Source organism: Gymnogyps californianus, chromosome 4, assembly GCF_018139145.2.
Source record: "Gymnogyps californianus isolate 813 chromosome 4, ASM1813914v2, whole genome shotgun sequence".
Taxonomy (NCBI): Eukaryota; Metazoa; Chordata; class Aves; order Accipitriformes; family Cathartidae; genus Gymnogyps; species Gymnogyps californianus.
In genome coordinates, this window is record NC_059474.1 from 33,808,414 (window position 1) to 33,830,120 (window position 21,707).

General features: G+C 38.9%; 1 protein-coding gene across 1 annotated transcript; it reads left to right on the forward strand.

The window, feature by feature from the left end:
* Positions 1-198: 198 nt before the first annotated feature.
* On the forward strand, positions 199-14,405 carry VPS37A (VPS37A subunit of ESCRT-I). The gene is made up of 12 exons (XM_050896621.1): positions 199-326; positions 4,381-4,455; positions 5,317-5,431; positions 6,316-6,416; positions 7,362-7,578; positions 8,642-8,712; positions 10,929-11,056; positions 11,144-11,202; positions 11,294-11,362; positions 12,395-12,538; positions 13,277-13,357; positions 13,571-14,405. Exons 1-11 carry the CDS (start codon positions 199-201, stop codon positions 13,355-13,357), a joined length of 1,188 nt encoding a protein of 395 aa, XP_050752578.1. The 3' UTR covers positions 13,571-14,405.
* The last annotated feature ends 7,302 nt before the right edge of the window (positions 14,406-21,707 follow it).

Sequence of the window (21,707 nt, forward strand, 5' to 3'; positions counted from 1 at the left end):
GGCGCGGCGGTGACGCAGCCTGCGTGCCGCCGTGAGGGCGGGGCGCCGCCGATCGGCTCCGGGGCGGGGCGGGGGGAGGGGAGGCGAGGCGGTGTCGTGCCGCGCCGCGCCGCGCCGCCGCGCGCATGCGCGAGGGAGCGAGGCCGGGCTGCGGTGCCGCCGGTGCCCCCGCGCCCGCCGGGGGCTGCCGCGGGGAGGATGAACTGGCTGTTCCCCCTCGCCAAGGGCGGCGGCTCCTCCTCGCCCGCCGCGCCGCTGCCCGCCCTCACCAGCCTCCAGCAGCAGAAGCAGCGGCAGATCGAGTCCCTGCGCGGCGCCCACGCCTCGTGAGTGGCCGCGGCCGGGGGGGAGGGGAAGGGGAAGGGGGAGGGGGGCGGCCTGTGTCGCCCGGCCCGGGCCCGGCGCCGCTCGGGGCCCCTGTGAGACCGCGCCTCGGGAGGGTGTCGTGTGTCCCCACGCGCACACCCAGGGCCGTGGTTTCGCCCCGTCCCCTCCCGGTGAGGCCCGGCTAGATCCCGCCGGCCCTCGGCCGTGCGCGGCGCCGGCCGCCGGCGGGGTGGGTAAGCAGGAAGCCGAGCCGCCGCCGCTGTAGCCCGGTCCGGCCAAACGCCGCGGTGTTTCGGGGGCGAAGGGTCCCGCCGGGCGGGAGGGGGGTGGTGCGGGAGGGCGGCGTGCCGCGGGGTCCCGGCGCGGCCCCGGGACAGCGGGAAGCAGGCCCACGGCGGGGAGAAACCCGTGCGGGCGGCGGGGTGGGAGGTTGCGCTCGGAAACCGAAAGCAAGATGTGCTGTCGGGGCGGCGGGGGGGCCGTCCCCGCTGGCTGGGGTGTTGTCGGTGTGGCTTGGCCGGGTGATCGGGCGCAGATCGTCGTGCCCAGTTACACCGGCCGCTTGACCGGAAAGTCAGCTAAATTGTTTAATGGGTTTTAAAGTCTACAAGGAGGTACAGGCTGCGTGTGTTGGAATAAAGCCCTCTTTCTGGAAACTGGTTGTAGGAGCGTAGTTCTTGAGAAGTTAAGAATAAAACATGCAGTGTGAAGGAGCTATGCCTCGCAGTGGTCTTATCAGCAGTGGCATAGTAGCTCTACTGGCTCTACGGACTATTTTTCTGATGTACAGTGCTAACTTGCTAATAACTGACTATTCCTTAGTCACTTGTTTTATTTAGATGCTCACCAAAGGCAGGTGTTTTTTTCCTGTTCAATAGCCACACTTCTTACAGCAAAACACGTTCCTTTAACCTAAGATACTCCAGCTTGTCAGTGTGCTGATCAGTTTTGCCTAAATTTTCGTCTTGTAAAAGTGTTCATCTTTTAAAAGGAGATCCACACTTCATATATTTCAAGTTATATTTTCAGTGAACGTGTAAGCATTCATCATGCTTCCTAGGATGTCTGTTGAAGTCCAAAACGATCCAGAAAAAGGAAGGAGAATGTCTTCTGTTATGTCAGACTGAGACTAGGAGTGGAAGAGATACTTATTGTATTTCCAAGTTTAATAATTGCAGATCGCTCACTATCCTAATATTTTGAATTATCACGCAGGAAACATAAGTATGACAGTATTGCTAAGTATTGTTGCTTGCTTAAACTTAAATCTGTTCAGAGCCAATTTTGCAAATATTTTTGAAAGGCGGTTCACTTTTCTAAGGAGCTGTCTCTGTGGGTACACAGCAGCTTACCTAACTAGAAGTTTTTGTTGGACTGGCCTTACTTAGCCTTTTATTTCTACCCTTTTTTCTCCACCAGGGAGATGAGCTTCAGCCCAAGTTAAGTCCTCAAAAAAGGTAATCAGTTTTTGTCAAAGTGAGCTTGCTGAACTGGTTTACTACCTGTTTGTGCAGGCACCAGTTCAAGCACAGGGAGAGGAGGAATGGACCCTGCAGCCAGGAATGGAGATGAGGGGTAGGGAGATGGTTGCTGCTCAAATGTAACTTTACAGCCATGTAAACTAGCCTACCTGATCTCTCTTGATGATAGGTGTAAAAAACCAAAAATCAGGCCAGCAAAGGAGTAAGTTCTGGCAAAGTGTACAGTTTTCATAAGAGATACTTATTACTGAATAAATCTGAGTAACAGTGCCTCAAATTCTGTGCTTTTAAAAAGGTATGTGTACTTGTGCAAGTTTTCAAAAGGGCAAAGGGTTTTTTGTATGGGACTGATGTGCTTGCTTATGGACTCCATAGCAGCACAGATCTATAGTATAGGAATATGCATTAAGCATCGCAACAGCGTTGTTTCCTAAGCAATGATTAAATAAATGTCATTCCAGTGTTTGTTTTGTCTGATAAGTGTATTTTGTCATTCATTTATGTGTATCCCACACACAGTGGGCTCCTCACTGAAATGCTCAAAATAAAATTCTTGGCATGGTTTAGTTACCCAAGTTAGGTAAGTTTGGTTTGTGTTGTCTTAGGTCATAAAAGCCCAGGTATATGTGATCTTAATTTCATTAAAGTAGCTAGTCTTCCTTTTCAGGATCCCTCACAGGTTAGGAGCTTGAAATCAAATTTTTGTGTTTAAAAAACAGTTTTCTTATATTTGCTGTTGTTCTAGCCACAGTTAAGAATGTGTCATTTTTCCAGTGTACCCATTCCCACTTGGAGAAGGACAACTAAGTTTATCAGTTCAAGGTTTTGCTTAAAGCAGGTTATAACAGTTTTGAACAGCTCAATGAGATTCTGGATTTTTCATTTCTCTCTCCCTGTTCTCCTCTTCCTCCCCAGTTCCTATAGGTTGTGCACGTGAGTGGAGCATAATTATATACCCTTCTCAGAAGCATTTTGTAGCAGGCTTTTAAAATGCATGACAGATGATTACAGGGCAGGAACGTGCGTGAGAGATTCCAGGCAGAATCCTTCAGTTAAGAATGAGGAGGTGGTGATTTTGATGTGTGGTATATCACAGTAGAGCCCTAAACTCTGATTTGAATTCTCCTGTGCTGAAGATACCAGATGATAGTTTCTTCAAATAGCATGTGATTTCACAGGGAAAGAGCAGATACTGAGTTGTCTGTGAGAGGGGTAAGATCGGACTGTGGAAAGCAAGGTGCATAGCTAGGTGTGTGTCTTAATCCATTTATTCCCAAAGCTCTGAAAACTAGAGTCTTAAATTCTATGTGCAAATAATGCTTGGGAGGGATACAAAACACTCCTAGCGCTACACTTAACACACATTTGAAGGTAATGTGTTTTGGGTTTTTGGAGGAAGTAATTGTATGGAGTGTACTTGGCGGTGGATGGAGGGGCATTTCTGAAGTTGGGTGCAAAGAGGCTTTCTGGGAACACCCAGCTGCCATTATTATTCCCAACTGGAGCCTGTTCCCTCCTTTTATAAAGGAGCCTTAGAGAGGTGTACGAAGAATATTATTAACCAGGTGCAGGCAGGAAAAATACATGGAAGAAGAATCAGTCTGCTTTTTAAGTTTGTTTTGATTGAGGCATTATAAGATGAAGCTAATTTTCTGCCCTCCTTTCTCTCCCAGTCCCAGCTTAGGTATGTTCATATTGTCCAGAAATTCTGCTTCTGAGCTAAGTCTTCTACTCCTCCTCCTCCGCATTCTTTGGGATGCCATCTTTCAAAACAATTTTGCTGTACATACAAATTGTAGAGTGCTTTGAGTATCAAAATCAACTTCCTATTAATGCAGCTGATTTAAAGATTTTTCTCAGTAACTTATCTGTTAAAGGAGAAGCAAATTTGGATTCGGTCTTACCAGATTTCATAAGATACATGTTTCTTCACTCAGTGTTTTGAGGGGGGGGGTCTGTGTCTTGAGTGTCACTGGATTACAGAGCTTGACATTCTTACAAGTAGCTCTTCTCCAGGTAGTTCTTGAAAGTATCTGTGCAAGTGCATAGAAGTTGGTGCATGTGGAAAAAACTACTATTAAATAGTAACCTAATCTATCAAGGAAGAAGGCCTAGTGTAATGTATGTTCTAAATATTGATCTGTAGGCAGTGTTGCAGAGCAGTACTTAGTTGTGAACCAAGTGTAATGCCTTGGCAAAGTAAATGTTTTATCACATAAAATTCAGTATATAAAAAAATCAGTGATGTGATGTCTTAAATTAAGTGAGTAAGTGGAGAAAAATAAGTTGAGGTTGTTGTCAGATCAGCGAGTAGCACAATTTCTCCTACTGTATTTCCATTGCTTGTGATCATGTATGAGGTTTAAAAGTTGAATCTGCTATTTTTTGCTTTAATCTTAATATTGAATTTAGCATTCTGAAGCGTATTAACTTATTCCAGCATTTTTAATTTTATTCTTACAAGGCTTTTCAAAACTAAACTAAATACAAAAGTCTGAGGTCATCCCTTTTTTTAGACTTTAGGCTGTTATATTCACCGTGAATTGGATGCTAACAATTTCTTCCTTGACAGCATTGCAGAAATTCAGAAAGATGTGGAATATCGACTGCCGTTCACTGTAAACAACTTGACAATTAATATTAACATGTAAGTAGAGTGAGATATCTCTATGCACATCTTGAAAATTAAAATTGTTCTCAAAAAAAAGTAGTAATAGAACATAAATGGCTCCCATCTCATAACTAATTTCAGGAACTATAACCTGGATTTGCATTAGTAGTTGTAGTGATATGAGTGAAACTAGTTCTGTACAAGATGCAGATGCTCAGCTGAAAGCAAAACTGTATTTTGCTGTGCTCAGCTCCTAAGATATCTGCGTGTTTTTAGTTGAAGGTAAGTAGGAGAAAATGCTTGAGGGTTTCTGATGACTTTGAATCCCCTACAACTGAAAATAAACTTAATTAGTAATTTACTAATCTGCTGTAACTCCTAACTCTTACCCCAATGAAGCTTCTGGATCATAACTTAAGTGATTTCTTGTAACGTTTCTTGTGGATTTACTTTGGGGGGTGCCTTTGCTCTGGCAAATATTGATGGTATTCTATTCACAAGTTTTTTATTACTTTAGCCTGATAACTTGCCTGATATTCTTGCAGGTTACACTGCATTGTCTTTGTAGTAATAACATTTGTATTAGAAAATATTCTCATTATGCTACAGTTTTTTCTTTGTCCATGGACATAATTGCTTCATTGTTATACTACAATTTTGCCCAGTAAATGCTCACATCAGTTCCATGGAAGTCTGGTATGCTAATCTTTCTGACTTCTAATTTTGTAACTGAATAATCCTTTTGTGTGCTTCATTCACTCTGTATTTCTCCATAAATCTTCTCATAGAAAAGTAAGTTTATGTAATTAATAGTACTTTTTCTTTGCATAAGAAGCCTTCTTATGCAAACTTTATCATGGGATGTAGCTGTAGTAATTGTTATTCTTGTATTTGCAGCTTACTTCCACCTCAGTTTCCTCAGGAAAAACCAGTCATCAGTGTTTTCCCACCTGTGAGACATCATTTAATGGACAAGCAGGGAGTATACGTGACCGGTCCATTAATAAGTAATGTATGTATAATTTGTAGCTTCACATTTATCTACTGTTAATAGCAATTTTAATACATGTCACACTAGATTATTGCTAATACTTCTGGTAAAAAAGGCTAGTACAGGTCCTAATCCCTCTTAAACTGTATTTTGAGGGGTCTGAAAACAAAAATTCAGTAGTGTTCAGTATACTACTGTTTTTTACTGCTAACGTTACTGAGTTAAATAGTCCATATATCTAAAACTATTTTAAGTTATGATGGCCTAGAAAGTTCCTATCACTTTTCTTGTTAGTACCAATGGTACAGTTCTTGTTTCTCTACAATGTATTCCAAATAAGGGAGAAGGCTGCTTTAAGGCTGTTTTGTAATGTAGTTATTTCTACTCTGATCCTATTAGAAAGAGTCATGGTTTTAGCTCTAATATTCAGGATTTTAATATGCCATTCTTTTTTTTTTTTTTTTTTTTTCTTTTTGCCTTTCCTCTGCCAACAAAGATGTGGTAGTTTTTGGGACTGGGGGTGGGGCGGAGGTTATGACTTTTTCAGAATGCAATTAAAATTTTTGTCTCAAATCTTGATTTCCCCCCCCCTTTGTTTTCCCAAATGTAACTTGGTAACTAAGGTGGATTTTTTTGGTTGTTCATCAGAAATGTTGTACTTGATTGATTCTCCATTGATAATGGAATATACAAAAGACTTTTAGTTTCTGTTCAGTTCTAGGTGGCTTTATCACTTTATTTGGAGCTTATGTGTACACAGTTTACATTAGCTAATATGTCTCTGAAATAGCTTCCAGCACTGCTGTATGGGTTTAGTAAACAGTCAAGTTCAGCACATTTTGGAACTGTTGGATGCTAGGCATAATTTTTCTTCTGCATTGGGTTTTGGTTTTTGTTTTTACCAGTTTACAATGCACTCAGATCTTGGAAAAATTATTCAAAGTTTACTGGACGAGTTTTGGAAGAATCCTCCAGTTCTGGCTCCTAGCTCAACATCATTTCCATAGTAAGTGTCTATAAACATGATGAATGGAACTATGTGTATGAACTTACATTTTTAAAAAAAGAGATGAAACCAAGTATTAGGAGGGCAGGAACAGGAATAATGTAGTGGATGTATTGGAGACATAGATTCCCTGCCCTTGCACAATTTCATGTGCATGCTTGATGGCCTGATTGTTTTGAGAAGAAACACTAAATGTCATTGGAGTTACTGTATCAACATGCTGATGTAACTTTATGTGCTTCTGTTTTCTTGAAAAAGAATAAATGTTTACATTATCAGGTGAAATCTTGAATTTGCTGTAGATCATGATCTGAGCAGTTGTGTTTCTTCATATTCTGTTCATAATCTCCCAGGCTTAGAGGCAGCTTCTGTTGCACAACTGTGTAACAGAAATTGTGCAATTTAAATAGTTGTATTAAATATGTAAAAGTGGTCTGAGACATTACAGCTTTATCAGTACAACTATGGTTCTCAAGGCTGACAACGATACTGGGTTTAGATGCAGCTGCAGTTGTGAATTTTGAAAAAATCATTCATGTTATTCAGAAGTAATTATGGTTGTGTTGCCCAAGTTGTTAAATGCTATACTGCAAAGAAGAACTAATGTACAACACAGATGCATTTCTCAGGACACTGAGATGGAAACAATTTAAATTTACGCTCTCATAAATTTTTGAGAAGTAGTATTCGTATAATTAAGAGTGTGAGTGTGTATTTGGCTGCTCTACAAGAATATAGTTTAATGGAGTTGTATATTATGTTGCAGTATAAGACATAAAGTAGACTTACTACATTGGAAGTAACTGAGAACAGAAAATGCAAAGTTTACGGTCATTTAAAAATTCAATCTGTCTTGTATGTGGTCTAGCAATTATAATTCAAATGATAAGAAATGTGCTGTAAGCAGTTGGTTGCTCATGGTTGTGGTTTTCTGTTTGTTTTTAGCCTTTTCAACAAACCAGCTGGAATGCCTGCTTATGCTCCTCAGGGGTTTCCATTTCTTCCTCCATACCCACCTCCAGAAACAAATAGAACAATGGCAGCCGTGCCGGTTGCTGAATCAGTTTCTTCGAGCTACACTACAGACAAGCCTGCTGCTCCCTCTTATGGCTTGATTGCTGATCTGCCACTACCTGTTCCGACAGCAGAAGCAGTGCTTCAGGTCTGTGCACTGAGTTTTGCTGCTTAAGCTATCAGACACTGAGTATAAGTTCCCTCAAGGGCACACAGGGCATTGCCGCAAAACTCAAGGGAACAATCTGAGTGACTGCGTTTCATTGTTTTGCTGGTACTAGGAAAATGAAACCATCATTTTGGCTTTGATGAAAAGTTTTTCAGAACAAACTTGAAGTCAGAGCAACAAGTTTGTCTTTCTGAGTTTCAGTGAAACTAGTGTTATGCTAAATATCTTTGAATATACTTTTTTTTTTGGAGCTGCACTTCCCCCATAGTGCAGCTGTGACTGTTTCTTCAGCCGTAGAAAATGAGATCCTTTTCTCTATACAGGATTTCCTGCCCAGAACCTATCAGGTGAGAATGATGTGCAGTCTCAAGCCTTTATGTATAGAGTATTTATTTCTCGTTTTCGTGCTTAAAATAGCTTCTTTCACAGATCTGTATGTGTGTACTCACAAACTCCCTCTCACTGATGCACTCTGGAAGGATTTTTTTTAATGTCCTTCAAAAACTTTGTATCTAAATGTTTAGTCTTTCATCAAATCTTGTCTTTAGAAACAAAAGCTGTCTTAATCTTGGAAGACAGTTTTCTGGCTTTGTAGAATTTAAAATTTCTACATTCTATGAAGACGGACTTTTTTTTCCTTGTCAAAAACTTTTTTTCCAAGGGATTATAGCTTTAAAAACCACATGAAAGAGATCAAAATGTCAATCTCTTTCTCTGTTCTCACTTCCCTGAGTTATACTCTTCCTGTGTGTTTCCTGGGTCATCCAACTGTTGTCAAGTGGAGGACGCAGCAAGACAGAATTATTGTCCTCAGAAATTGCCTCATCTTTCATGACATGCCACCCCAAACATCCCCAAGTATTTTGTTGCCATGGTTGAGTTGAGACGTCTTCTGTTTGGAGACTAGTGCTACTGCTTCTTACTGCTTTTCCTACTTTTCTTGTTGCTGGCAAATACTCATCTCCAGTTTTGGATTAATCAGGTTAAATATCAAGAAACTGCTGTTCAAAAATCTACTAAGCATTTCTAAACTTCCGTTTAGGTTGGCCAGAATGGATTTACTTACAAGATGCCTGATGTTCCTGATACATTTCCAGAACTCTCAGAACTAAGGTAAATTTTCAGAAGGTAGCAAAACTTCCATAGTCATTAAAAGGCAATTACTGCTGGTCTGTATCTGATTTTTGTCAAAACTCTGTGTACATCACTGAAAGGTTTTTGTAGAAATTATAAATAGGAGAACTACCACTTATCAAAATTGTAGAGTCAGAAAATAAGCCAGCCTTGTATTCAAATGTGCTGCTTGTTCAGGGTTTTCTCAGCAGGAACAGTATTTTTAGGATTCAACACCAGGAAAAAGAGCATTTATTTTTACTTTTCGTAACTATCAGTGTTCTGCTGTCTTCTGGGGCCTTGCCAGGGACTTAATTTCTACTAATACAATAAGCGTGACTTTTGAAGGAGGAAAGGGGACAGGGAAACGGACTTGGGACTGCTTCACAAATTACATTCTCTTAAATTCAAAAGGACTGTAGCACAAGGTAAACAATGGACTACTTTGTGAGCAGCTCAGCATGTGCAGGGGGTTTGGGTTAGATAAATCCAGGTGGTAAATGTGCCAGCTGTCCCAGTGCAAATCACTTCCACGTCTAAATACTTCATACACGTATTACACAAATACTTTCATCAAAAGCATGTCTTGTGACAATTCCAAAAAATTGTATTAGTTATTATTCCCAGCAATTTGCTCAGATCTAATGAGACAGCCTCCTAGATTAGTTATCTGGGATTGAATAGGTTACAAATTAGCTATTAATTCTGAAAGGGTCTTAGGAGATTGGTTTCTTTCTGATCTCACATTTTTATGGTGGTGTCATAGTTTAGTGATTGAAAATTCTGTCCTTTCAAAAAGGAAAAGTCCTTTGGCAAGAAGGGCTTCTGGGTTGTTTTTTTTTGTTTCCCTTGACACCTTCCTAAGAGCCTGTTTAATTTAGCTAAATCAGCTGTAAGTTCTAGCAGCATCCTTATTATGTAGCAGAAAGTTAGGGGTTTACGGGGAAGTATAATTTGTTTGTTTAAACAAAACATTCTAATCAAGTTTGGTCCTTCCAAGAAGACCAGATTAAAATTCCATGATTCTTCTGGTGGTAGTTGAGTTAAATCACAAATGGTATTGCAGCTGCTCTGACTAGCTCTGTTGTGCGTAGGTGGCAAGGTTTTGGTAGCTGGGGGGCTGCACGGGTGGCCCATGTGAGAAGGGGCCAGGGCTGGCCCTGTGCCAGGCACAGCCGGTGAGGCAGCAGGACAGCTGAGTCAGTCAGTGAAGTGGGGGGTGCCTCTGTGAAAACATGTTTAAGAAAGAGCAAATGCTGCAGAGGCAGTGAGGATTGAGGGGAGGGGTGGAAAAGTGTGAGAATCCTGTGAACACCAAGGTCAGAGAAGAAGGGAGAGGAGGTGCTGCAAGTGCCAGAGAAGATACTCATCTGCAGCCCATGGAAGTTTTGGAAAAGACCATAGTAGAACAGGTAATTTCCCTGCAGTCCATGGAGGGACCTCACACTGGAGCAGGCAGATGTGCCCTGAGGGAAACTGCAGCTATGTAGGACCCACACTAGAGCAGGCTCTCCTGCCAGGAGCTGCAGCCTGTGGAGAGGGACCCATGCTGGAGCAGGGGAAAAGTGTGAGGAGGAAGGAGCAGCAGAGATAAACTGTTACGGACTGACTACAACACCTGCAATTCCCCCCCCACCCCCCTACCCGTGCTGCTTGGGGCAGGGGGAGGTAGAGGAGTTGGGAATGAAGGAGTGAAGTTGAACCTGGGGAAAACGGGGGTGAGGTGTTTTAGTTTTTGTCTTTCTCACCATCCAACTCTTTCTATAATTGGCAATAAATTAAATTATTTTTCCTAAGTTGAGTGTGTTTTGCCTGTGATCGTAATTGGTACGTGATCTCCCTGTCTTTATCTCGACCCACAAGCTTTTCCCATATATCCTGTTGAGGAGGGGGACTGAGAGAGCAGCTGGGTGGGCGTCTGGTAGCTGGCCAAGGTCAACTCACTATAGTAACATTAAAAAACACTATAAGTAAGTGTAAGGAAGTAAGGCTTGAAATGAGAGATACTTTTTAACACACTGCTTTTTAAGCTCACTGCTGCATATAGTAGATCCCACAGTCCAGGAGAAAGGGGAAAAATAAGTTGTGGTCAAGTGTCGTGTATCTGTGAAGTCCCAATAAATGCCTCAAACTTTAGACTTTTGGCAGAAATGAGTAACTCTACACGTAGTGTTTGCTATTAGCTTTAAATCTGCTTTCTTTCTGTTTGAATATAGTATATCGCAGCTGACCAATATGAACGAGCAAGAGGAAGTGTTACTGGAACAGTTTGTGACTCTGCCACAACTGAAGCAAGTCATTACTGACAGAGATGAGTTAGTGAAAAGCATTGAAGAGCTGGCAAGTAAGATGTCAAAACATTAGCATCTGTGGCTGTGTTCTGTGAACTGAATCCGTTAAAAAAAGTAGTAATAGTGACTTTATTTTACAGAAAAAAACTTGTTGCTGGAGCCTAGTCTCGAGGCAAAAAGGCAGACGGTGTTGGATAAAGTAAGTGAACAATAAAATCTTTCTCAGAAATATTAGCTGTAATATTCTGGTTTTTTCAGGAAGAAAACGTTCTTTTTCTTCTTCCTTCCAGTATGAGCAACTCACACAGATGAAAGCAGCCTTTGAAAAAAAGATGCAAAGACAGCATGAACTTAGTGAGGTATAATCTCTATATCGTATTATCCTCTAAGAATACTTCAATAAAACTGAAGTTTTGATTTGCGTCTTTATCCATAAAGAATATTCTTCTGGTTAAACTCTAATTTTATATTAAATAGATTCACATCAAGTATGAAATAAAATGGGATGAAGTACCAAACAGTTGGAAAGCAAAACAGTGTTACGACTGTACTACGGGGTTTTTGGGTTGGGTTTGGTTTTTTAACGCTACAATAGAAGCAAAGTTGGAAGAAGGGAGTGTGATGAGCACTTAGAGCTGTTCTTAAGTACAGTCCTGGGTCAAACCAGTTTTAAGAATAGAATGTTTTTTAAAGAAGGCTTGTTTAATTAATGGTACCCATTTAACATAATCAGCTTGTAAAACTGTACCAGATGAAAATGATTAAAACCATTGCTTTAGAAACTTAAATTCTGTGATTCATTGGGTATGCTTACTTTGGGCAACATGTTATATGTGCGGTCAAACTTTGCACATTCTAAAGCGCAAATAGCGTAAAGTCATTACTTCAGAAAGCAATTTGGGGAAAGAGAATAATTTCTTAGTATGTTTAGCAGGATATGCATTAGAAGATGTAACTTCTCATAAACCCATTTCTGCACTGCAATCTTTGTTATTTGGAAGACTTGTCACCTGAGAATACAAGTCCATCAAAATAGCATGCATAGTACCTGAATTTCAAAATGCCCAAAAAGTAACAAAATACAAAATAACAAGCAAAGTTATGTGACAGCAAACTGAATGATTTCATAAGTGATCTAAATGAATTAAATGTTTCCTCCTGATTGTGAATCAAGACCTAAACTAGCAATGCTTTTCTCACATTGAATCCTTTCTAGTTTAACAAGCTGTGCTGTTTCTTGGAGATGGAGCTTCATCTGGTCACTTAGGCTTTTATGTAATAACAATACTCTATTCACATATTCCATATTTGTATAGTCATTTGTCTTTCTTCTTGGAAATGTAGGTTTTGGTGGACAGTTTAATATTACATAGAAGTTTTTATTTTCTTAGAGTTGCAGTCCAAGTGCTCTGCAAGCCAGACTTAAAGTAGCTGCTCATGAAGCTGAAGAGGAATCTGACACTATTGCAGAAGACTTCTTGGAAGGCAAAACAGAAATAGATGACTTTCTTAGTAGTTTCATGGAAAAGAGAACGGTATGTAATACACGAATCATTCCAATCTGAGAGATATACAACACATAGTCAATAAATTTAAGACTTAGAGTTTGAGCAGTCCTGTGATACAGAACAGTGCTTTAGTAAGCTTCAACAGAAGAAAAATACATCTCTAAGTGGCTTCCGTCTATTTAGAATATAATCTGCATTCTGAAGGCACATATTTTTCAGGTGGGAGTTCAAAGGTCTCCTGCATTAGACCCTGGTCATGTGTTGTTGCAGATATTTTTGTGCCACTTTCTTCTATACCCTGTATAGATATAGGGAAGATAGCCACATGGACAATTTTGAATTTGGTAAGTTGACATAGAATGACATGTTATATTAAGAGACCTTAATGTTTAATTTATTAAACTTCTTAAACTAATTATTCTGTTGATGGCTACCACCGACTAAGTAACTGAGGTTCAGAAACCACCATTCTTGCTCATGCTGTGACAAGAGGAACTTACCAGGTAGTGTACCTTTCTTTAAAGATGCCCAATAAATGCATTTCATAACATAGGAAACAATTCTCTTCTCTTGTAAGCAATTGTGGATGGAATAATGTTATCAATATAGACAGTTGTTCAGCCTGAAGCTTGGAAAGGATGTGGTTCACAGGGCTTTCCTTTTTTAAAGAGCCTGCAAAGTAGCTAAATCATTAAAGAAAAACTGTAGTATGCATTATAAAAAAATTCCTTTCAGAATGCACTTTTCCTATGTCTTGTTTTGTAGCTCTGCCACTGTAGACGAGCCAAAGAGGAAAAACTTCAACAGGCAATAGCAATGCACAGCCAATTTCATGCTCCGCTATAGGTAAACTGCTGTTTTAGTATTTGTGGTGAACTTTTTTTTTCCTTTGTCACATACTTAGAAATTGCTAACTGCAAATGGATTTGTTACAATGCTTAGTGTTCTAATGGCGCTTTCTGTGGAAATCAAGTATGTACTGCATCTGTTGTTAGTTGTATTTAAAACATAACTTCTGGAGGAGTTAAAATATCTAATTATGGAAATTTGTCTTTACAGACTTCCTGCAAACTACACCTGCCAAGAGAACGAGTGAAAAACCCAATAAAGCACACTTTTTAATAACTATTATTTGCAAATAAGCATTTCATCTTATATGGTTGTATTTATAGAAGAGATTGTATACAGAGTTGGGATGGTTTTTGTACAAATTAGAATGTCTCTTTATATTCTCATTGTACTCAAGAATCCTTCTATTGCAATCTTTGCACTAATTTCTTGTATTTATTGTTGATAGTTCTTATATTTAAGTTCCTGCTGCTATAGTCCATTCTTCAGAGATTAAATATCTAAACATGTAATTTTGACTAGCTTTTTACATTTTTATAAAAACATAATTCATATCTTTTGTATTTTGAACTTTAAACATAGATTTGGCTTGATCTGTGGAAGAGTTTGAGATAAGTGGTGACAGGACTTTGGAAGCTGAAGAAGTTCATAATTTGAGATTGTCAGTGGATTCACAAGCTGTCTTTTCTTGAAGCCAAAATGTTTAAGAACAAGTTTTTTACTTTTAAGTAATAACACAAAACTAAGTATAGCCTGTATTGTGTTTTGGATAAGTAGATTTGGATTAAGCAAAGGATGTGTTGGAACAAATTATATTGGAATCAAAATAGAATAAATGATCTCCGCATAGATTTGGTATGTTGCTCAGTAGCACTGGTGCACTTGATTTCAGGAGTGGCGTGGTACCTACCACTCTAATTAAACACAATTTTCATCTAGCCAATTTCATTTTCATATTTGCTTTTACTTAAAGGAAAAATAATCAGGTCACCTCCCAGTTTCTGTTTTATGCAATACGAATATGTTAATCATGTGAGGAACTCAAAAGCACTTTACAAAAACTAGTTCTGAAGTTCTTTGTGAAGTAGCAGTTATTTTTTCCTAATTTTAAGGAACAAAACCTAATTTGGCTGGAGTTGCATGGTGTGTTATGTTAAGGCCAGTGACAGAATTTGGAAGTGAGACCTAATTCTGCCCTTTAATCACTGAATCTTGCCTCTGGTGAGCTGACCTTTTTTAGGATGGGTGTATATCTGGTGAGAATGGCTAGGATCAAGTGCAGTATTCTATAGGAGAAAAATACAACCCCTAGATACATGTGTGTATGTTCTCTCTTGCTCTTGCAAAAAGACACATTCTTTTTCTTAACCTTGTCAGTGCATTAGGTTTTCATGGAGACAGTCAAGTTCCAGAAGAACAAAAGGAATTGTACAGTTCTGAGAGATAAATAAGATAAAGCACTGATTAGGTAATGCATCAGGAATCCTGCTTCTTTCTTGTCAGGAAGCAGTCTGGAGATAAACCTCTTAGCCAAGACACTGCTTCTGTGTTACCTAGATAGGGTCACACAACATCACAGATTCAAGTCTCAAACTAAAGCACATCAGTCCAAGCAAGTACTTTTGTGTGTCACTAATCTTCGGTCAGTTCTAAACTCGATGCTCTTCTAGCAAAATGCGATAAGGTATTTCTTCTGAATGGGAGAAAAATGAGTAAATTTGGATTTACAAAAATCACGTAAGTGCAAGAAGTCTGTTCCACAGGCTAGTGAATCTTCAAATGAGGCTTTAGTCTCAGCCCTGTCATACTTCACAGTACTGTGGTTGTCTGTCTTAAGCTACTGCCTTTCAGGATGAGTAAACTGTTCACTGGTATTTGATGGGATTTTTCTTTGTAAAGCTGGTCCAAATTCTGAGATTAGGTGTCCCAAGAAAATAGAACTGTAGTCCAAATCAAAGAAGATACTTAGGTGCCTGAAAAAATAAACAGGTTGTAAGTGCCATGGTTAAGCAATAGTTTTTAGAGTATCTTCTTCCAAAAAACATTTCTACTGACTGTGCATAATACTGCTTGTATATTGACATAGCACTTCTGCTAATGTGCTAACTAAAGCCCTAATTAAAAATGAGATTGTATAGGTTTCCAAGTGGTTCTGGACTTGGGTCTCTGAGTACTGTGATTTCTGCAGCTCTGGAGAAGAGCTACATTTAAGTCATCATTGTTACCTTCCTGGCAAACTTCATCTATTTTTGTGCTGAGTGTACAAGTTGTTTTGGATCTTTTTCTGAGTATCTAGCTAACAATCTTAAAGACTAGACACACAATTCTGTACAGGGCTGTGTTGTTGTTGTTGTTTCTTCCTTGTAAGCAGGGAAAGGAACAGATGACCAAACATCTGGTGCTCTTCCTCAGTTGGGCTAGTATCATCTTAATACATTTTATAATGGCATGGAATGACAGATTTCTGTCCTCATCTGCCTCCTCCTATTGAATGTTATGTGGTGTATTATGGTGCTCTACTGTGACTGAACTCTCTAGCCAGGTCACCTTCAGGGGATTTGCTTCCTAAACTAGTACAAGTTCTCAACACTTCAGCTCTTCCTCTTATGTTACTTTTGTGAGCAAATGTACAAATTCAGGACTTCTCCATGGAGTCCTTCTGATGGTGGTGGAGGAGAGTCTAGAAGAAAATGTCACTGTTCAATGGAAGTTCTTAGTACAGTGTTTCTTGTTCAGGGATATGAGAGTTTAAGGTCTTCTCTTTTCTCCCTTTATATTCTCTCTCATATCATTGTTCCTATTCTTAGGATTTTTTTCTGGTATTTTTTAGCCCCTTCTGCAGTCACAAACCCATCTTCTAGATAAGAAGCACAGAAGTCTCTGTTCAACAACGGTGTACTGGGTTAGCTACAGGTATCCTGTCACATGCAGGAATGGCCAGCCTGTTTCTGGCCTTTAAAGGACAAGCCAACCTACTGCTGTTTGGTTTATTTTTTTTCCTTTTCTGTTAGTCCTACACTCGTTGTGCCAATGGGAACATTTTTCCTTATAGGTAATCTTCATACTTGCACCAGAAGATTTAGTAGAACGCTGATAACACTGTCAGAGTTAGGTTTTTTGGCTTCTGGCACGCTGGTAGTTCACTGTTAAGCGCACTCCTTACCTTATTTTGCTGAAATGTGGCATGTAGGTATAAATCCAGCTTTAAACAATTCCCTATGAAGTGTAAGAGAATGGCAGCTGCTCTTAGATGCATACTCTAAAATCTTTTGAAATGTGTCAAGTGAACTCTTAAGCAATCTGGAAGAATAGGCTATGTACAGTGACTTGTTTCTGGAGAGCCTTGCACTATGTCATGCTCATGCTGAAGTGTTCTGCTAAGTGGAAAAGTGAAATAAACGAGCGGGAAATACAAGAGAAAGGAGGTGGCTTGTCTCTGGTGTTGCAGTAGTTTGGGGTGGGGGTGAGGGTATGTTCTGTATTGTAACTGCTAATTGAGTCTGGGTTTTGCCTAATTTTAATATCTGATCTTGCTGCTAAATGTTTTCTATAGCTGAGTTTAGGCCTCTTGTTCTCCCTGAGTCAAGTGACTACTTAAATCCAGAACTGAATTCTCCATATAGCAATTGTAACTGATGCTATTGCAGACCAGAGAAATTTTAAAATGTAAGTCTGAAATCAAGTAGGTTTCGTTTTAGGGTGATCGTATATACAACTGGTGTTAATGGTACATTCTGCTGGGGCTTATAGGAGAAAGCTTTCCTAGATTTCACAGTGTATTTGACATGCTAACCTTTCTGAAGGACAGGGATTATCGGGTACGTACAGCTATGCTAGCTGCCACTACAAGCAAGAGACTATAATAAAGTTAGTTCTAAGCAGTATCTAATGATCTACTATAGTTCTGTTGTTTGCTCTGTACATACTCCTGCAGCTTTGCCACTTTGTACCTTGACCAAAGGTGGAAGTTAGAAATCTTTTAGTCTTGTTTCTGTCCAAGTTCTTACTACTCCCTTCAAAGACTAGGATAAATCTTTCTAAAATGGAGATTTAAGAGACCTTCAGGTAAAACTGAATTAAAACTCATGACAACAAAGTTAAGTCAGCGCAGCCTTTTTGCGTACATTATTCTGAACAGTAAATAATGTGTTAAAAATAAAGGCTTTGGGATTTTTAATGTATCTTGTAATTGTCTAACTTACAGATAGAGTGGGGCATTGCAGGACTTTTTGGGTGGATACAGAATTGTGTTGGAAACGGATGCAGTAAGCTACTCAAGGACAAACTTTTAATCTGTGTGTAGTGATTTGAGCTTTGTCTGTTTAACCGTTTCAACAGCAGTAGTTCTTGGAGCCACATTCACTAAAATGGGCTTTCAAAACCCATATTGCATCTCTGGCTACTGCCTTATTTTGGTCAGATACCTGTAGAGATCAAATTTATATGTAGTAATAAGCTACAAAGAAAGCTTGTACATCAATAATAAGGGAATACCTTAACATAAAGGACTGTGTTCTTTAGTCTTCAGAAACAGAATAAATTAATCTGAATAACCTTGGCAATCAGCAGCCTTAAAAATGAGTCCTTGCTTGAATTCAGTCACAATGATTCTGGTGGACCTATAAGGTTTCATTAGCTTCTTTCCAGAATGATTTATATTAAAAGACCACTAAATTTTATTTTAAGATTTAACATGATTTGGTTTGCTGGCTCCAGGTGCTTTACTGGCAATTTAAATAATATAAGTAAAGGTGAATGCATATTTTACCTTTCCTTGTCATGGCCCCACTCTGGCAATGTTACTGGCCTCTCTGAATTCGGGGTTTGCTGTACGCTTGGCCCTAGATCTTTGGCAGATTTTTCACTAGTCTTAGTACTGTGATAAGTTGACCTACTTTAACTTACCCTACCACATGTTCCTCCCTTCCCAAATGAATTGTCAGTGACTTACCTGTCCTTGGAGGGTTTTTCAGTCACTGTGGTGTTTACCTGTCTCTGCACTACAGAGTGTAAGGGGGACCAGCTATCCTAAAAGCTACACTCAACCTTCAGCCTACACGCAGCAGCAGCCCGTTGCCTCAACTACAATGTTTGTGATAAACTTGAGGACTCTGTGTGCAGATCAGGGCAGCGTCTACATAAAAGCATCAAGTTAGCTGGTCAACAGTGATGAAATGCTTATCTTCATTGCAAAGGCTACCTCCTTGTTGCTGGGTTTTAATTGTTAGTTTGTGTCATCAAACGTTTTTCATGCTATGTAAACTGGTGCTCTGGCTTGCCCCTGTCTTCAAAGAATGTGGTTCCCTGCCTTACTGCTAATTTTGCGAAGAGCTTTCCTTTCCTGCCTCCCTCCTTTTACTTTTTTTTTTCTTTTTCTCTCCTTACTTTCAGTGATATCCTTTGGTCTGAGTTGTGCCCTCCAACTTTTTTATTTTATTTCTCAGCTTTTCAGAATCCATTACCAGTTTACCACCTTTGTCTATGTCTTGTATAGAGCTACCAATAAAAGCAGCTAGTGAATACGTTTTCTTTCTGTTCTTTAGATGGTGATCTTTTGTAGAGAAAACTTCAGCAGTTTGATCCATTGCCTTCAGTGTCCTTTAGATGCACATTTTCGTACTAAAGAACAGCCTGAACCTAGTGAGGCTAAAATTACACCGCAGAAATCGATAATGATCTTCTAATGCTTTCTTTCCAGCAGTTTAGTTACGTTAATGTGTCCCCTATTTCAAATTACAGTGGGCTTATGCCAAATTTGCAAGGATTTGCAGCAAAGGGGAGGTCCCCACAAGGCTACAAGAAATCCATGTAGTTCATACTGTGGTTTTCTCATCCTTTTTGTTTCGCATTCCCTAAAAAAAAAAAAAAAATAATACAGGGCTGTAACATGCTCCCATATAATTAACTCAATTACAGGAGCCTCAGTTTTCTTAGTTATCAGTTGTAGGTTCCTCCACAGCTTAAACTACTGGATTTAAGTATCAAAGTAGGGAAGATACAAAAATCCCTTGATCTCAGTGACAAAGTGACTCGAGTAAATGAAGAACTATATTACAAAAATTGGGAAGGCAAACCTTTGTTTCATTCACTGGTGTGAAATAATGTAACACTAAATGACCTAAGTTGTTTATTTGAGTGTTTCTCAGCAGGCTGGTAATGCCACAAATACATACATTACAATGAAAACAGTAGTAGCTAATGCAAAATTCCAAGGACTGAAAGACACATCACAGAGGGTTGCTAAGTAAGGGCTTAATATAAAATGTTAATACTTTAGTTGTAAAGCTAGTTACAAGGAGTTGCATAAGCGACATGAAGACAGTGCTTTGAATTTGCCTATATTGCTGTTCTGCATTTATTTCTAGACATGTCTAATAGGACACAATACTGTCATACACAATTTTACAGTTTAAAGATGTGCAATAATATTGCCCATTTTCAAACTCACTTTTAGGCAGAATATTTGTGTGTTGTTTTCAGTGCTGACTTTGCAGCTTGTTTCTTTAGTTTGAGAAAACCCATTCAAAATTTCCTTTAATACCATAAAGTTTACAGGCTACGTTCAAAATGTGAAACATTTTTAAAAGTGCAATTAAAATCAGGGCTTTTGTTTATTAAAAATTCATAAAGATTAAAAAACAGAAGGCTAGATTCTCAACAGAGTGTAAATGATAGCTGTATTTATTTCAATTGAGCTACAGTGGTTTATCACAAATTGAGGATCTGGCCTTTCCAGTATAACATTAAGATAAATCTTCCTGTTAGGAATTGAATTATTTGTTCAAAGACAGCAGCTCCCTTAAGAGGATATTAATAATATTAAAGTTTACCTACTCATTTTTGATAACAAAAGTTCATAGAACAGAATGAAAAGCCATTCCATAAAAGCAGACTGAATAATAAAAGCTAAAGCTTCTAAACTGAGGTATATTTATATAATTTAGTTCTGCCTGTAAGTCCGTATTTGAAGGAGTAGTATGAAATGCAATCAAAGTAAACTTACATTACTACCACTTTGCGTTACTAGAGTTCAATACCACATTGTCTCCAAGCAGGTAAGAACAGCCATATGAATTACATTTTTAACTGCTTGCTTTAATTAAAAAAAAAAAAAGAAACTTGGAAGAATTACATCCTGATATGGAAGCCTTTTTAGTGAGTTTCAAAACATCCCAAATCTTGAACATTTTTCAGTGGTTTACTTCCTTACCTATGATTATTACTCCTACTCTTAAAAGCTATGAAAATTCTTAAACCAAACAAGATTAAACTTTCTGTTGTGGTGAATCAGTCCTTTTCTTAAATAAGCATTGCCATGCTCTGTTCAGGTTGGTAAATACTAAAAGGGAAATTTTGTGTGAGGATAAAAAAAACCCCTTGGTTGTGATTAGTTTATTTTGAACAATAAAATTTGGAAGAAATATTCTTTATAACAATTCCTTTATGGGCATAACCTGCCTTTAATTCTGAATTTGGAGTGATGCTTTCATAAGTGATTTTTATAAGTTATTTATTCTCTGTACTGTATATGTACCTCACTCCCACTCAAATAAAACATTTTCAAGTAGGAATCAAAATAGGCTGGAGAATTTGGGGTTTTACTACCTTTAAAATTTTACCTTTATATCTTATGTAGGCAGTTTGGAACAAGGGTAAGATACAAACAATCAAACTTGAGAACAAAGATGCTATAGTGCCTAATGTACCTTTCATTATAAAGGGATGCTTTACCACGAACGCTGTGTAAGTATTGTTATATTCCTTGAAGTTTTGCTCACAGAAACTACTGAACTTTCAACACTGGTTGAGAGTTGAGTACAAATGGGATGCATTCACGTGCAGCAGTAGCAGCTGCTTACTAAAGGATATTTTCGCAGGATCAAAGCTTCATTTGTCCCCCTAAGCAAGCACGTCCATTTGTTAGTTTTACTTTACCATAAAGGATTCTAGCAGGAGAATAGGCAAAATAATTGTTGGACAATTTAACACCTCCCATGAAAAAAAAAGAATATACACAATATGTCTGAAGGCAAAAGAGCTCTACAAAAATAAGTTTTGACTGATTCACCAGTAAGGCTAACACTAATGAATCTTCAACCTTGTCCCTATGTGTAAGAGTACTTTGGAGTTTCACGTCTTTGGAGAAGAACTGTTATTTTGTACAATAAATAATTATGGAAATGTACAAAGTAAGGAATAATTATGTACAGCATTGATAAATACCACAGTGGCTTAACTAAATATAACAGCAGATACTACCTTTCTTTAGCATTATGTCTTAAAACTAATAATGGCTTGTTCTGCTTAGATCTTTACTTACACAATTGCACAGTTCCCTTTCTTTGGA

Excerpts from the sequence above, each read along its gene's own strand:
- VPS37A (XM_050896621.1), top strand. The coding sequence starts at position 199 with ATGAACTGGCTGTTCCCCCTCGCCAAGGGCGGCGGCTCCTCCTCGCCC. Across the intron at positions 327-4,380 it reads CTGCGCGGCGCCCACGCCTC|CATTGCAGAAATTCAGAAAG; the intron begins GTGAGTGGCCGC and ends CTTCCTTGACAG. Across the intron at positions 6,417-7,361 it reads AGCTCAACATCATTTCCATA|CCTTTTCAACAAACCAGCTG; the intron begins GTAAGTGTCTAT and ends GTTTGTTTTTAG.